Below are 16,262 nucleotides of genomic sequence, written 5' to 3' on the forward strand. Positions count from 1 at the left end.
AAAAGGTTGAGTTAAAACACTGCAAACCACTGACTGGTCAGTCAGAACAACCAGAGATGTCTCGTCGTCTGCGCTCTGATTTCTTCAGTTTTTTTTCAGCAGTCTTCTGTTCCTGTTAGTAAGATAGTAATACTGATGCTTCAGGTTTCACAACTCATCAAATACTGATGCTTTAGGATTGTAGGTCGGGTTGGTTGCAACCCGAAAGCATCAGTATTTAACAGGTTGGGAATGAGACTTGAAAATCTACTATCTTACTAACAGGAGCTTTAAATACACCAAGATTGCACTTGTGTAGCTTTAATATGGAAATCAGATTTCCCTCTCTGCCTGTCAAAAAGTTTGTCAGAAATGAGTAAATGCATGGAAAGAATAACAAATGTTCGGAGAAACTGAGGACCAGTCGAAGATATGGCAACCCTTTATTGACTGTATGGACACTCAATTTGCAAATGGGAAGTGTTTTGTTGTGCTCTATATTGTCAATCAGTTATTTAAACTTCAGAATATGAAGAAAGTATTTCAGATACAGAGCAGACAGAAAGACAAGGGCTGAGAGAGTATCCAGTTCAAATAATACATTTTTTACGAGCAGGAGTATCATCCGAGTACTCGTGATGAAGGAAAACCCTCATTGTAGTTTATTCATTTTAGTTTATAAAAACTTGTTCTGTAAAAGGTTCTCTTACTCTTGCGATCAAAAACATCGATCTGAAGCTAAATTCTGAGGCTGTTCTCTAAATAGTTTTCAAATGAATAATAAATAAAGCAATTTATAGCAACCAATATCAATTTCAGGCTTAGATTAACAACTTCCGGTTTGTCCATCAAAGCCCTGTCCATTCTGAGTATGGACATGAATACAAATAATTTAGTTAGTTGAACAGATACAGAGAACGCTGTCCTCGCTCATCCCTAAGACAGACCGTACTGTCTTACTTTCAGTAGGAGCAGCCATGTGGGCGTACAAGTTGCAGGTTGTGACTGTGCAGAAAGGCAGATTAAAAATGTGCAGTGTGAGTTAACACCACATACAACATTAATAGAAATGCACTGTCTGCCAAGCTTAAGGCAAATTTAAGCTGCGAGCCTTCAGCACATTATGTGACATTCTTGCACATACAAGAAGCAGAGAAGCAAATATGGATTAATTACACTGCTGGTATTAATTTGAGTGTTAAATCCTGAAGTCCAGACGTACATTTCTGTTGCTCTGCTCTTCTTTTTGTTCTTTCCCCTGAATGGGATAATTTCCCTGCTCAGTGATATGACATTCAAAGAGAGAAAATTCGTCAACCAGCAAATGTCAAAGACAGCTTGATGTGTCTGGAATGACAAAGAAGTGTCTGGCTCCTGGGTATTACTTGTGAGACAGGTGTTAAATGGTTAATATCACACCTCAGACCTTAACAGCATCTCTTCTATTTCTCCGGGTCGTTTCTCCTTCTAATGATATCTTTCTCTTCCTCGAAAGCTTGTGTCTGCTGCAGTTGTCTGTCTCCCTCTCCTTCCTATTTATCCCCTGTCACTCATTTGTCCTCTCCCACCACTCCCAAAGCTCACTTCTGATTCTTACTGAGCTGCTTTACGTCAACACGCCTGCCTTCGACTTGATCTCTAGTGGTAGAGGCCAAAGCCGCATCCAGGTGTCATGCCTTTGCTGTCTGCATTTGAGGATTTTGAGTCTGAATTTTCTCCCTCTACCAAATAAGAAAAGTTAACAGCTTTCACTTTTAGAAAATGGAGAAAGAAAACAGCTTCCTCACATTGATCCATTTCTCAAAGCTGTTTGTCTCTTCTTCCACTATCATTATTTCTTTCCATCTTTTCCAACTCTTGAGGCCAATCTTCTGCCTGGACATACAGTCTCCAACACCCAACACTCACAGAGTCCTGTCTCTTTAAAATACCAGGCGTCATAAATGCATGGAACAAATTGCTTTGCCAAATTGCTGTAAATTGTGTGTCGATGCAATCGGTTTGTTCAGAGTGAGAGGGAGAAAAATGACTTGGAGGGGGGTGATGGCTGAGATTGCTTGTGAAGATTCTCTTTTCTGATAGAAAACAGAGAAACAGTAGCCTGAAAACATGGCCAAGAACAACATGTATCTTTTTAGATATTCATTTAACTATGCATTGTTCATGTCCCACACCTGCACTTGTCATCAATAAGGTTTAAAAAGCCTGTGTATGTCACACCTCGTATTTTTTCCACAGGTTGAAAAGTGTGTGGCAGTCTTGATAGTAGCTTCATTTAGTGTTTATTTTTAGCAGACAGGCGAACCCAGAGAGAGTCGGGCTAAGATCAGAGCTGGTGGGACGAGGGAGTAGGACGCGGTTTTCAGAAGCTTAAGTGCGAAATGAAGAAAACTGAGCAGGATGAGGTGAAAACATAATGAGTGTCAACAACAGAGTGTGTGTTGAAAGCAAATAGCTTCAGATCTGTTACCACACAGAACATTTGTGTCGTTTCATTCTAAATTTTATTACTGCTGTGGGCCCAATAAATAGATTCTAATTCTCTCTGTGCAGTGATTAAATGACACTCAACTTGATGCATTTTTGGCTGCAGCAAAGCAACAACAAGAGATTAACAGAACAGCAACTTACCGTACTAAGAAGTGCAAGGGATCAATAATACCATTTTTTTTTTACATGTTTGTTTACAGAAACTTCCAGGTGGAAAACACTTGTGCCTTGTAGCTTACATACAATTTATTTGATATAATAACAACACTTTCACTAATGTTAGTCTGGAGACCTACACCCTGCTAATCTGTTTCAGCTTGAGTTAACCGAAAAATAGCAGTAAGAGATGGCGCTGTTTGAGTAGATTTGGTTTATCAAAGACGCTAGCAAAGCAACACAATACATCAAGTAAGCACAGTAGAAATGTCAGATCGGGTCACCAGAAGACAACAGAAACAAAGAAGTTTGCAGATTTAAAAGATGTCCCCAATGCAAATACACGGCCAGCTTTGAGCTCAGTACAGCAGACAGAGTGACACTTTGCACAGGAAGTCAGACAATCAATAGAAATTTGGGATCCTTGGTGCATTTAGCCACTTAACGATACAATAATAGGTGATTTATTTGACCTAAGGCCCACCATTAAGTTTTAGTTTTGGCCCTCCAAGGGAAAAAAGTTTGGGCAACAAAAAACATCAGAATTTGTTTGTTTGATGTTTAAAGCTTCACTTTCTACAAACATACCAACAATGTTTTTCAAACCACCTGAAAGTCCTGCAGAGTTTAAAGCGCCGTGTGATAGATTTATGTGATAGGGCTCTAAATTCCATTTTGTATCCCGCTTGTTTGAGGTTAAAGTACTTGTGGGACTGAGGGATAAATTGCTTAGCCTTCCTCATGGGTCAGAGCATATGGCTATTGATATTCAGTGACATTTCCACCCTGTCCAAATGATATTGTGAGAAGGGATTCAGGGAAGACTATATCGCAGATAAGCCCGGGGCGCTTCCCTCTCACACACATACACAAATATCAATACGTTCTTCTTTCCGTTTAGATAGCATACCTCTGTGCCTCGCTCAGGGAGGTGTAATGCCACAGCAGTGATACATATTACAACGTCAATGCCGGCTAATAAATAGGCTCAACTCTTTCAGCATGAGCGATATTCACTTTCAATGAGTCTTGATTCTGGCCTTCTCCACTATATACATCCCATATTTCCTCTCTGCAACCTGTGGATGAAGCGTGTTCAGCAGGCCAGCCATGACTCAAGCCTCTGTGCTAATGTCAAAGCATTATTTCAGTAATGCCTCAGCGGCACGTCTGAAATGTCTTCTTAATGTCTTAGTCAGTCTGAGTAATACTTCAGCGAGGTCACATGGCTCCTAGCCATTAATGCAAGCTGACTGAGGTATCATAAATCCACAGAGAATCGTCTTCTGCAGATTAAATGGAGCTGAAGTTTAAGCTGTCGCCACCCCTGACGCCTCTGCCACCGCAACCCTACGCACGCACCACAAACACACACACAAACACACACACTGCCCGAAGAGTCAAGAGATGCCAAGTGAGCTGGGTGTTGGATGAGCCAGAGGACCGAGGAGATAGACTGGTGATGCCTGAGGAGTCTGATGTGATCCCACAGCACAAACACACACAGACATAAACACACAATAGAAAGGAGAATAACAAAGACAGAAAAACAGCACAAAGACAGTTAGACACGCAGCACTGACCTTAAAGCTCCAGTAGTTGGGCTGTTGCTGGAGTTCGTGAAGGACAAAAGAGGGAAGGGAAGGAGACAAACAGAGAAAAGTTAGACACTTGCTTCTTTAATGATGGCTGAAGTTTACTGACAAAAAGAAACCATTTTAACAAAAATAATGTGGCAGAGAACGAGCTGAACGGGAGACACAAAAATGCAATACATCCTCTGCAAAATACATTATCAGTCGCATTTCTTCAATCATTTCTATCTGACAGGCTATTTATGAAACTCATTAATATTGTTGACAGCTTCATCAAACGCGACTACCTATAAACCACAATCATTAAATTTGATCGGTGTTAATGCAGGGGGTGGCTGTGTTTTGCAGGTGCCAGATTACAGCGCACCTGAAACAAGATTGGGCTGTTGGCTGTAAATGGGGAAGGAAGGAAATGAAAAGAGTGAAATCGAATCAAACAGCAGCCTTCTCTGTTGTTGCGACGTTGGCCTCACTCCCAGACTTTTCCACCACAGGCAAGCAAACCTCTCTGTCTCCTCCTTGCGCTCTGCTGTCTCTTTCTCGTTCTTGATCCATCTGCCGTAATGTCTCTGTCTTAACCTCGCCACCTCACCTGCTTATTTCCACCAGCCGCCTGCTGTATCTTTCATCTGCCCATTTGCCCTTCCTGCTGCTCTGCCATGTAAGAAAAGGTGGTCGCATGTTGGTCGAGGCCTCGGGACGTGAGCTTTCCATTAAAACACAATTACCCCACAGTCAAAACCGGGCCAAGCCACTGATGGCCCAGAAATACCTCAAAGTGACACGGAGAATTAAAAAAAGATTGTGCCGAGTTCATGAATTTTAATTCTAATCCAAACTCTTATTCTAGTTCTTATTCTTATCTGCAGGCAATTTTCAGTCCATTCAGCCTCCCTTCTGCAGGACCCACATAACTCTCCTGGCGCAGCAATGAAAAAAAGTGACAGGCAAATTTTGATTTATGATAGTTGGTGGTTTTTCATTAGAAGCCTTCCATTTTAATACTGTCTCAACAAAGGCTTAGATTATTTCAGTAAACAGTAACATCAGAGGGAGCGCTTTCAACTGATTATTACCTTATTGTAATCTAATCTTTCACTTAATGTTCCCTCATTTTGATCTGATGCCATTCTTGACAGTCTCTTTCACTTTGTGCTATTGTCTCGCGCTCTATTTCTTACTCTCTTATCTTTGTATTGTTGTGCCACTTCTCGCATGGCTTTGATAGAATATTAAATGTTATAATTACTTTAATCCAAAGTGTTTTCTGGCCAAGAAGACACTGAGCCTGCGTTTACATGAATCCTAATATTCCACGAACAAATCAGAGAAATAGCCCAATCAGGATAAAAATTCCTCATGTAAACACCTCAATCAGAAGTGACTGATCTGATCCGGTCCAATCATTTCTATCAGATCGAGATGGGTGGATTTGATAATCCTTATAGGAAAATATTAGTGCCTTATTTACCATATAAAAGTTTAATCAGATCGTTTCTGTCCGGCTTGAATAAACAATTCTTTCTGTGCATGTTCATGGCGGTGTTTTGTGACCATTACAATATTTGATTGGATGGTTGAAGGCTTGAAACAAGATGGAGGACGGAATCTCTAATCAGAATACAGCTCATATAACCATCTACAGAATGTTTACAGGTGAGTGCTTTGTAAACTTAACAGTATACTGCATGTACTACAGTACATACTAATTTTTGGGAGTTCGTATGCAAGAAATCAATGGTGATAGAAAATGTGCAGACTATCTTTACAGCATGCTGTTTTGCCGTTAGTACTGAAGTAATCAACAGTTAATGACAAAAAGCAGATGGGTACTAATTAAAGCGTGACTTTAGAATGGCACCTTAACATGTGTTCCTTGAGCTGCACCATCTACAATTAGTTTTATTTTTTTCCGACTGCATCATGGGAGAATAGTGTACAAGATGTCAACAAGACACTCACGAAGCAAAGCGGTTTTAGTATAAATACAGCCTGTCTTGAGTATACTGTGGCACTTACACTGAATTCTCCAAACGTCCTTAGAATTAAAACGTCATTCCAAAAAAGTCGGGACGCTGTGTAAACATCATTAAAAACAGAATGTGTCGGTCTGCAACGCTCTGAAAACCTTCCAGTTAACATGAATGCGACTAGACGGGACTCTGTACTTCAGTTCTAACTGCCGGCTTTTCAGACTCTTTTACAGACGGAAATAATTTGCAGCATCTTAAGATATGAATGAACATAGTGATAGTGAGTTACGTACTACAGTTAAATTTCTAGTAATGATGAAAGAGCGGAAACAAAAGGTCTGTGCAAAGTGTGTGTGTGGTTGTGCAAGTGAAAGAGAGCGAGCGGCAGAGAATAATAATGGTGAACGCGAGCGGAGCAGAGTAAAAGCTGTGAAGCTGTCCATCTAAAACTCTACGAGGCGCTGATTGTCTGTTGAAACAGGTGACGTGTCTTACGTTTTAAAACCAGCTACTGGCGATTTGACAGGCTGAGTTGCAAGCGACATCATCAGCTGGCTCGAATCAAGCAGAGGCACTGCTCACACCGCTCGAACTTTTCCCTGCAAGTTTCTAAAAATGTTTCTTTTCCGTTGTGGATATTTGGTCTGAACTGGGTTCAAAAAAACACCTGTTTTTTTCTAACAGGTGATGGTATGATGATTGGTATGAAAGAGGCATCCTTGAAAGGCACAGTTGTTCACAAACGAGGATGGAGCGCGGTTCATCACTTTTGTTTTTAACTGCTTTACACAGCATCCAAACTGTTTTAATATCTGGGTTGTAAGACTACTGTGCAAAGCCATAAATCAACAACATCCAGAAACGCCACTGACTCCTCTGGGCCCAAGCTCATTTGTGATGGACTGAGTTCACATTTTCAAAAAGTATTTGGAAATCATGAACATCATGTACTCTAGGCTAAAGAGGAAAAGGACCGTCCAGATGTTACCAGTGCAGAGTTCAAATGCCAGCAGCTGTGATGGTGTGGGGATGTGTTAGTGTCCACAGCATGGGTAACTTGTACATCTGTGAAGGCACTATAATGCTAAAAGGTACATGCAGGTTTTGGAGCAACATATGCTGCATTCAGATGACATCTTTTTCAGGGACGTACTTGCTTACAACGCCAAGTCCCATTCTGTGTTACAGTAGCGTGGCTTTGTAGCAAAAGAGTGCATGTACTAGACTGACGTGCCTGCAGTACAGAATTTTCTCTCACTGATTATATGTGGCGAATTATGAAGCACACAATAGGACAATGGAGACGCTGGACTATTGAACAAGCGAGGTCTTGTATGACTTTCAGGTGGTGTAAAACAGTGGCAAACATGCCCCTGTCTGAACTTTTTGGGAGCTTGTTTCAGGCATCAAATTCATGAGGGCATATTTCCAAAAAACAATTACGTTTATAAGTTTAAATATCTTAAGTATCTTGTTTTGGGTTTTTTTTTTAATCAAATATAGGTTGAAAAGGATTTGTACAACATTGCATTCTGTTTTTGCATTACATTTACCAAGTGTCTCAACATGTTTTGGAACTGGGGTTATAGTATTAGCAGAGTAATAGTATGAAAAAGGGAGACTGCATAGTTGTAGTACAATAATAACAGGGGTAAGACATAATAACAGATGCATAATATAATCCATTACAGCACTAATGGGTTGAATTAACACGTGTGAAATTATGACCTGCATTCCAAAAGTAGTAGCTATACCAAGGCATTTCATTGTGTATTATTCATCCACTAAATAATGTTTGGCTGATGGAGAGGGGACTCATGCTCTTTATAATTTTAAATGTTAAAAACCTACTGCATATATCTGGGAGCGCCTGGCCTCGCCGGCACAGAGACAAGTGGGACACTCCAAATGATACAGAGCATAATCTACACCCACGCTCCCTTTTCCCCTTAGCATATAAGTTTCTACCAATGTATGTCAAAGCAATTATTATTAAAGTCAAGTCTTTGATGTTACGCTGAGGAGAATTTCTGTCTCCTAGTCTTCTGTTTTTTTATAGTTATATATATATATATATATATATATATATATATATATATATATAAAACTTTGTGGCTATATAGTGGCTGTCCGGTGAAAACCATGTATGTTTAAAATTTGAAGGATTAAATTCTCCACAGTGGGTTTAATATGGCTAAAAACATGGTTGTTTGTCTGAATCTGAATCGATAAAACCTGACAGATCGTTGGTAAACTGGGTCACTTTCATGGAAAAGATAATACAGGTTTTTTCTGGTTGGACTCATATTGGCCTTGACTACCTGATCATGTGTCAGTCATTCATTCAGAGGCCAGCCAGTGAAGCCTCGTCCTTGACAATCTGTTGAACTGACAGCGGCTCAGGGGCACCATTGGCGCGTCATAAATAATTGCTGTTCACTTGTTCTGAGAACCTTAATGATTTTATTTTCCCACAAAGCTACACGACTCTGAGGGCCGTCTTTAATGGTGCAGAAGTGATTTGTGGTCGTGTGTGTCTTTCTCTGCCAGTGTTTCTCTTTGTTGCTTTAATGAGGCTTACTCACAGTTCTCAGGTAAAGTAAACACATTCATTCTACACCGCCTCGTGTTGTTTTGACCGTTGCTCCGCTTGCAGATACACTGACGCTGGACTTTGAGTTGAAAATACTGCAAGGAGCGGGTGAGAGAGCAAACTCGAGGGGGCTTGTTTAAAAACAATTCTTCTTCCTGACAATCATCACTGCAATCATTACATTTCTTCTGTGCAGCAATTACACTCAAGACATCGTTTTACACTGTCAAATGTTAACACACTAACTCATTCAGCCGTAATCCCAGATGACAGACAAAACTCTTGACTGAAGCTCAACTACTTAGCTTAAATGTACATCATTTTTAACCTCCTCTTGATTTAAATGTGTAGTGAGCCCTACGGAGACAGTGTTACTGATGTATGTTTGAGATGTCAGATTAAACTTGGGGCTGAGGGGCTGGATGCATAACTGACTGCTAAGTAAAGACACTCATGTATACATTTACACACAGATGTGGATGTGCACTGGCTGGAGTGGCCACGGAGCACCAAGTGAAGGACGTAGCCTCACAGAGTGGAGCGCTGCATTACCTGACCTGCATGTAAAGCAGGCTGCACTTACACCACCCCTCCTCCACTCCTGTCTCTTTTCTCATGTCGTCATCCTCTCTGCACCCCCGCCCCCCATCTCAATCATTCTTACTCTTTCCCCCTCAATCCTCACAGGTCTAGTTTTGTGCCTTGACGTTACCGCAGCCTCTCTTTCTTTCTTTCTCTCTCCGTTTTGAAAATCACCTGCACCAGTCTCAACAGCAATTTCACACTCACCCAAACAGACGCACAAAAAGGCTCTGAGTGCATTTTACAGTATCGTCCACTCAGCCTTCGTCTAGCCTGCTGAGCATATGCTCACCGTCACCACAACAACCACAACAAACACAACAGGCGTGGAACCTAATCCCAGCTGGCACATCCTTATCCCACACATACACACACACACACACACACACACACCTCACTACAACAGCCTCCGGCTTCCAGTTTCAAGCTTCCAGTCCCATCTCACCTGCAGTGCACCTGTGCCTGTCCACCACTCCAGTCATCCCAGGCTGTCCGTCAGGTGCAACGAATCCTCATCGCGTTTTAGCCCGTCTCTCCCTCCCTCTGGTTCTCTAACCCTCCCTCCCTCTCCCTTACTCAATCTCGCTCTCTCTCCCCTCTCTCTCTCTTGCTCTCCAGTAGCACATGCGGCGGAAACTCTTTATTTAATTCATTACAACACCAGCCGATTAACTCCTTCGCAGATGGGTGGCTGGCTCCTGCTGGTGCTGGCTAATTGAGCAGCGGGCTGCTTGACTGGCTGCTGCGCTCCTCTCCAGCTCCTCCTCCACCCCTCCCTCCTTCCTCGCTGTCCACGCTCTGCACATCCACAAGATGACAAGGAATCCTGGCTCTGCTGCTTCCTCCCCTGTGCAGTGAAAATGCCCTGTCACTTCAGGATCTGTCCACTCTCCTGGCTGCTGCTTGAATGTTTTCTCTGCCCTCCACTCGCTCCGCTCTTGCCTCTGTCTTCATTATTGTACAATTCCTCCTTCTCTACACAACCTGACCTTTGCAATGCGATATCCCCACTTGCCATTTATGGGAGAGGTTGCCACGGCAACTATGGACTCTACCTGTCTTTCACCCGCCCACCCTTGCTCACTCACTCTCTCTCCCTTTTATTTTCTCCCCTCTCCACTGATGTGCGTCTCTGTCACGTCATTGCACTGAATTTACTATTTTTTTCTCCCTCACAGCGGTGGCGCTCACACAAGAGTGAGCGTGTGTACAGTACTGTAATGTGCATGCGTGTGTGAGTGTATAGAAAAGAACAAGAGAAAGATTTTGAGACAGTGAAACTGGTCAAAGCATAAACTCCATTTGGAGGGAGAGAAGAATTGATATAAACAAGCAGAGCATAAATATTACCCTCATGTGTTCAAAGGACTTCATTAGCATATGTGTTTTCAATATGTGTATGTGTGTGACTTTCTTTCCCGTCTTTGTAAAGTTCTGCAGGCTCCAGCAGCAGAGAAACAAAGAAAAAACTTGGCTGTGACAGTTTAATGACGACCTCTTATAACACAGATATAAAGGCCACCTGACAGCGTTTCATTACTTATTTTCTCTCCTTCAATTATTTTAAATGAGCACAACACGCAACGTGCTGCTTTCACTCAGCTCAATGTTATCTGACAACCTCTATTCCCTCACAATTCATTCTACGCCACCCAAACTGTTGCGTGTATAGGTGATGGAGCTTTCTGTCACCATACTGACAGGATGACAGGACGATATTGACCACATTGATTGCTAAAAAAACACATACTGAGCACCAAATGAAGTGGCATACACGTCTCCAAATTGCAGCAAAGCGATAAGACAACAACAGACACATGAAACGTATTAATTAATACATTAACCATACTACAGTATAAGAATGACATTGGGATGATAAATTGTCAGGCACAATTCTTTAAAAAGGAGGTGAACTGTTTACCTGTTCTCGTGCAGCCCGCTCTGATGTTCCCCTCATGCTGGCGTGGGAGGGTGAGGGTGAAGGCGGGTTGTGGTGCGGGCTGTGGTGCGGATGCTGCAGCTGCTGCTGCTGCTGGTACTTGCTCTTCAGATGATCCATGAAGGCGTCCCTCTTGCGTTCCATGTCAGCCTTGTGCAGGTTGGTCAGGGCCTCCAGGCTCTGGGCAGCGCTGACGGTGTGGCGGTGCTCCGACGTGTGCACCAGGCCCACATTGGAGAAGCGCCGGGCGCTGTTCCCCAGCGTCCGGTACTCCCGTGGATACTCCAGGTCATCTGTGGAGATCATGTGACTGCCACCACGCTCGGGATCTGAGGGTGGAGGACAGAGGAGGGGAAATGTGGATAAAGGACAGGAAAGAAAAGAAGGGAAGGGAAGGAGGAATGGAGAGGAAAGTGTGCAGAATAAGAGGTGAATCACCACCCACACAAGCATGCAGAGATTATAGGGCGGAGATGTACATACACACAGAGCAGGCACACACAGGTGGAAACAAATGGAGCAGGGAGAAGAAGAGTATAAAAAAATAAGGCGGAGAGAGGACAGGGGAGAGAGAGAGAGAGAGGAAGAGAGGAGAGAGAGAAAAAAATGGGATGGGATGTTAGACTATTTGCCACCAGGACGGAGCAGTTCCCTGCAGAATTATTGATTTCAAGTTCTGAAGGGAAGAAAAATGAAAAAAGTAAAATGCTTCTGCAATAGATCAAAGGAAGAGGCTCAAACTGAATTTGTTTTGCTGGATATTCCATTGTGATATGCCTGCTTGTCATCTTAAGTAGCTTTCATTGTTTTCTTAGGAAAAGGAGAAAAACAAAAACACTGAAACTGAGTTGATTGAAAGTCAGATGGGAACACGAAGGAGCACTTCTTTCATAACTGTCCTTGATGTCGCTCTTTCTCACCAACTCCTGCCCATCTATCTGAGCTTTGTCCCTCTGTCCCTTGACACCCTCTGCCACTTTCTCTACTGTCTCCTGTCTGGAGGTTACCGATTCTGCTGTCCGTTTTTTAAGGAGGCGCGTCACTCTGACAGCCCTTTGTCTTTTATCAGAGCTCTAACTGACAGACAACACAGCCTGAGGTAGAAGGCTTGCAGGAAGGGAAGGAAGACAGCCGGGAGGAGACGGTATGGTTACACAAAAATAAAATAAAAAATGTGACTGGAATAACGTATAAACTTAAGGTGTGATTAAAGAGCAGGGAGCCTTTTGCCCGGTGAGTTACCTTGCTTAGGAAAACAGGCCCCGGCGTTGGCTAGAAGAGAAACATGCCAAGGGTTAATTTGTGTGTTTGTGCACAGATGTGCAAGCAAACACAACACAACACTGTCACATGACCTCCAGAAATGAGCTATTGTGAAACAATAGCACTTTCTGTGAATTACAATTACCTAATGCATAATATATGCATTATAATGTATTCATAAGGGTTAACATACGGAGGAATGGTCTGCTATGAATACTAAGAGTGACTTTGAATAAAGTGCAGAATGGTAAATTAATATTTCATGCATTTTTACACAGAAGTAGCTCATAGATTGTATTTCTTAAAATCACAAGACATTTATTCGTATTTGAAAAAATAGCAAGTTAAGCAAGTATAAACTTCAGACTTTAATAATTATGTCAGAGATGGATAATGAAAAAACAACACAGGTTAAACTAATGGCACAAAAAGTGCTGAGGCTCAATAAGGTTGAATGAAAAGGACCATCTGTACATTAAAGGCTCATCAGCAGCATTAGGATGACTGAGTGAGGGAGCAGCAGAGGGAGGCTCCTCGGGGCAGGAGCAACAAATGGACTGTTAATGAACGCAGAGGAAGACAAGAGGAAGCTGGCCAGATGGAGGCCCGTCAGAGCTGCAACGCTCTCCAGTGGTCAAACTTAACACAGATGAAGCCTGTTAGGGGCAGCAGGTCCGCGATTATTTTAAATGCAGCCGCAATCAAACTGTGCGCTCGTTGGAAACCCATTTCTCACTCTACTCATTCCGGGAGAGATATCACACTTGAGTATGATCTGCTGTTTCGACACCATGCCCTTACATCCACCACATTATGAAGTGCTGATAAACTGCGCAGGGGTGAGGCGAAATGGACTGACCTCCTGGCTAATAGCATTAGCATTGAGCTCTACGCCGCACACCAAGGCCGCCGGCCATATTCATCTGGTCGCCTCGCAGCCTCCCAGATCTCTGGTTTACACTTCATTAGGCTGGAGCTTATTGTGCATCAGCTAACAAGGACCTGACTCAAGGGCCCCATTACAATGGCTGGCAAAGCTGAGCATATGTACTATGGCTTATTATTGTGACTGAGCATCCACGACGACAGTGAAAAGCTGAGTAGGCTATGCTGCCTCTAGACAAACATAAGGCTGCAAAGAGAGTGAAAAACCGCATCAACAAAGCAATATTGGTAACATTTATAGCTATCAATTTCATAAAGTACAAGTCCTAACTGCCAAAAGAAATGAAATCTTTGCATCTCGTTATGCCACTGGTTTGGAATAAAGCCCAAAAACTTTGCAAACTGCATTTTTTGGATATACTTTCCAAAGCTGTTCTGGCTATACAAAGCCATCATCTTGAACGCAGCAGGAGTAAAAGTTGTGTGGGTAGGAGAGTAAGAATAGAAAATGGGAACAGGTTATTCATCTTTACTTTCGTCACTCACAGCCAATGTGTTTCCACATAAGCTGGCAGACAATAACCCTGACAGCCAAAACAATCTGTGCAAGCCCACGCAACGCCAGCATCATTTAAACCTACATAAAAGAGCCTTGATGGGGTGGGTTTCTGCTGAACGCTTTATCACAAGGACGCAATGTGTCTGTCAGCAAGTCTGGGTGTGCAGCAGACCAAATTGCGACTGCAAAGACTCCAGGAAAAAAGGTGCAGCGTGTTGGTCAACAAAATAATAGAGGACCTGAACGACCATGGGAGCCCACAATCAGAGGCGATAAGATCTGTGTGTCTGGCCAATGAGGCCTGGGCTGCACTGCTAAGATAGAGAGCACAGTCAAGAGCATTAACCTGCCTAAATAAAAAAAGAGGCCGCTGTGGTGGGCACTGAGAGATAAGACAAGACAAACAGGCAGGGAGAAATGACCTGCGCAGAGAAAAAGATACTGCGAGGCAAAACAAACAACTTCTAACGACTAATACTGTCTGATTGCACAGTCCAAATTTGGTCTGTTTGTGAGTTTATGCAAAATAGATAAGCCCTCAATCCTCTTTCCATCAGGAGAGGTGATCACAGATTGATGTTTTGATTATGTTTTTTCATATATTGTAATTAACAAATATCAAGATCCATCCTGCAGCTATATCGTCAACTTTTCACTTTTGAGTCACCAGTTTCCACCGCCTTCAGTAGGTTATTTATACAAGTAGGGAAATTCAGTCCGTGACATGAGGTATTTGCCAATCCACCCACAACAACTATCAACACACATACATTTTAATATTCTGTATCATAACAGCCAAATCCTGGACCGCATACTTTCAGAAGGAAAGGTGTTTTTTTCCTCTACAGTCACCTGCTGAACTGGACTTTCAACTCAGGAAGAGGAGCCGCTGCTCATCATATGCATGAACATATGGTATGGAGAATCAAGGGGTGAGAAGGAAAAGTGGATTGGGTGTGCTTTGATGGATTTGGAGGAGGCAGGCGGTGTATGATTATATTTTGGGCATGTTAAACAAGTGGGTGAGAGGGAATGGAGGGTTTAAAGAGAAGCTTCAGGTCTTACAGAATGATAAGAAAGCTGCAGACTGCACATAGGCAAACACAGCACTCTAATAGCTAAATCAAAATGCACAGGGACTTCAAACATTTTGACTCTATACTTATTGTCACATATACAGCTTGAGGCGACATGAGTCACTCCTGTATTCATGGTGTATTAGAAAAGGTATATAAATATTTAGAAGGATGTAAATAAGCGTATACTTTCTGTTGTGACATAAAAAAGTAAAGCAGCAATAAAATAACATCGTCCGCACAATTCATGTCAATAAGGACTACAACTAACAATTATTTTCATTACTGATAAATCGCCAGATCAATTACCTCTGGTTTGTCAGCAGGATTAGACAAAAACTACTGAACAGATTTCCAATATACTTGGATGGAGGGTGAGTTCAAACTTTAACATTGCAAGGTAGTGCCATTCTAGTTTACTCCCTTTTTGATTTGTCAGAAAATAATGAAAAATTCTGAGTCGATGCTTTCAAATCTGTATTCCTATTCTTTTTTCTATCATATATGATGGAAAAACACCACATTCACATTTGAAAAGCTACTATCTGAAATCCTGGGCATTTTCTCTTGAAAAATAACTGAAACAATATCGTTTGTAGTGTCTGAAAATATTGATATAGCGATACATTTTGACTCAGAATATTTGAGAAGGTTTCAATACTGATTTCCCACACTATCGATACACCGCTACCAGCTGCACTTTCTCATTCTCTCTTCTCTCCGACAGCAAGTTCACACATGCATGCATGCAAGTTCCAGTATGTAGTTTTGGGAACAAAAATTGAAACTTGTTTACAAAATTAATAAAATCATAATCAGTAAGTTCTTCCTCAAAACTACACAGTGCACCATTAACACTGAGTACATACAGTAGGCCTTGTTCCATTTAATTTTTAATGTTGTGGCAATTTTCCCTGTGGTATCAAACAAGGTATCAACAATCAATATATTTCAAGGTATTAATATATCGAAAGTTAGAAATTCTAGGAGCAGTTTTCAGAATCATTGTCCATCAAACGACTATCTATAATATCTATAAAAACTGGAAAAAGTTTCTCAGACACCACACAGATTGTTAATGAGAGCTTTGTGGCTTCAGAATATTAATGATTTGTGTTCTATTTAAAACGTAGCTCTGAGTACTGTCTGTCTCACCTGTTTAACACACAGAA

General features: G+C 42.0%; 1 protein-coding gene across 1 annotated transcript in view; it reads right to left on the reverse strand.

Annotated features, from left to right (window-relative positions):
* Positions 1–11,363, reverse strand: part of LOC141019155 (SRC kinase signaling inhibitor 1-like) — a 44,312-nt gene extending 32,949 nt beyond the window's left edge. Inside the window, exons 1-2 of the mRNA XM_073493990.1 lie at positions 11,290–11,363; positions 4,209–4,235 (exon numbers count right to left, since the gene is read on the reverse strand). Coding sequence (XP_073350091.1) covers positions 4,209–4,235; positions 11,290–11,325 — 63 coding nt within the window. The 5' untranslated portion in view covers positions 11,326–11,363. The remainder of the gene's footprint in view (positions 1–4,208; positions 4,236–11,289) is intronic.
* Between the last annotated feature and the right edge of the window lie 4,899 nt (positions 11,364–16,262).

This window comes from Pagrus major, chromosome 23, assembly GCF_040436345.1.
Source record: "Pagrus major chromosome 23, Pma_NU_1.0".
NCBI lineage: Eukaryota > Metazoa > Chordata > Actinopteri > Spariformes > Sparidae > Pagrus > Pagrus major.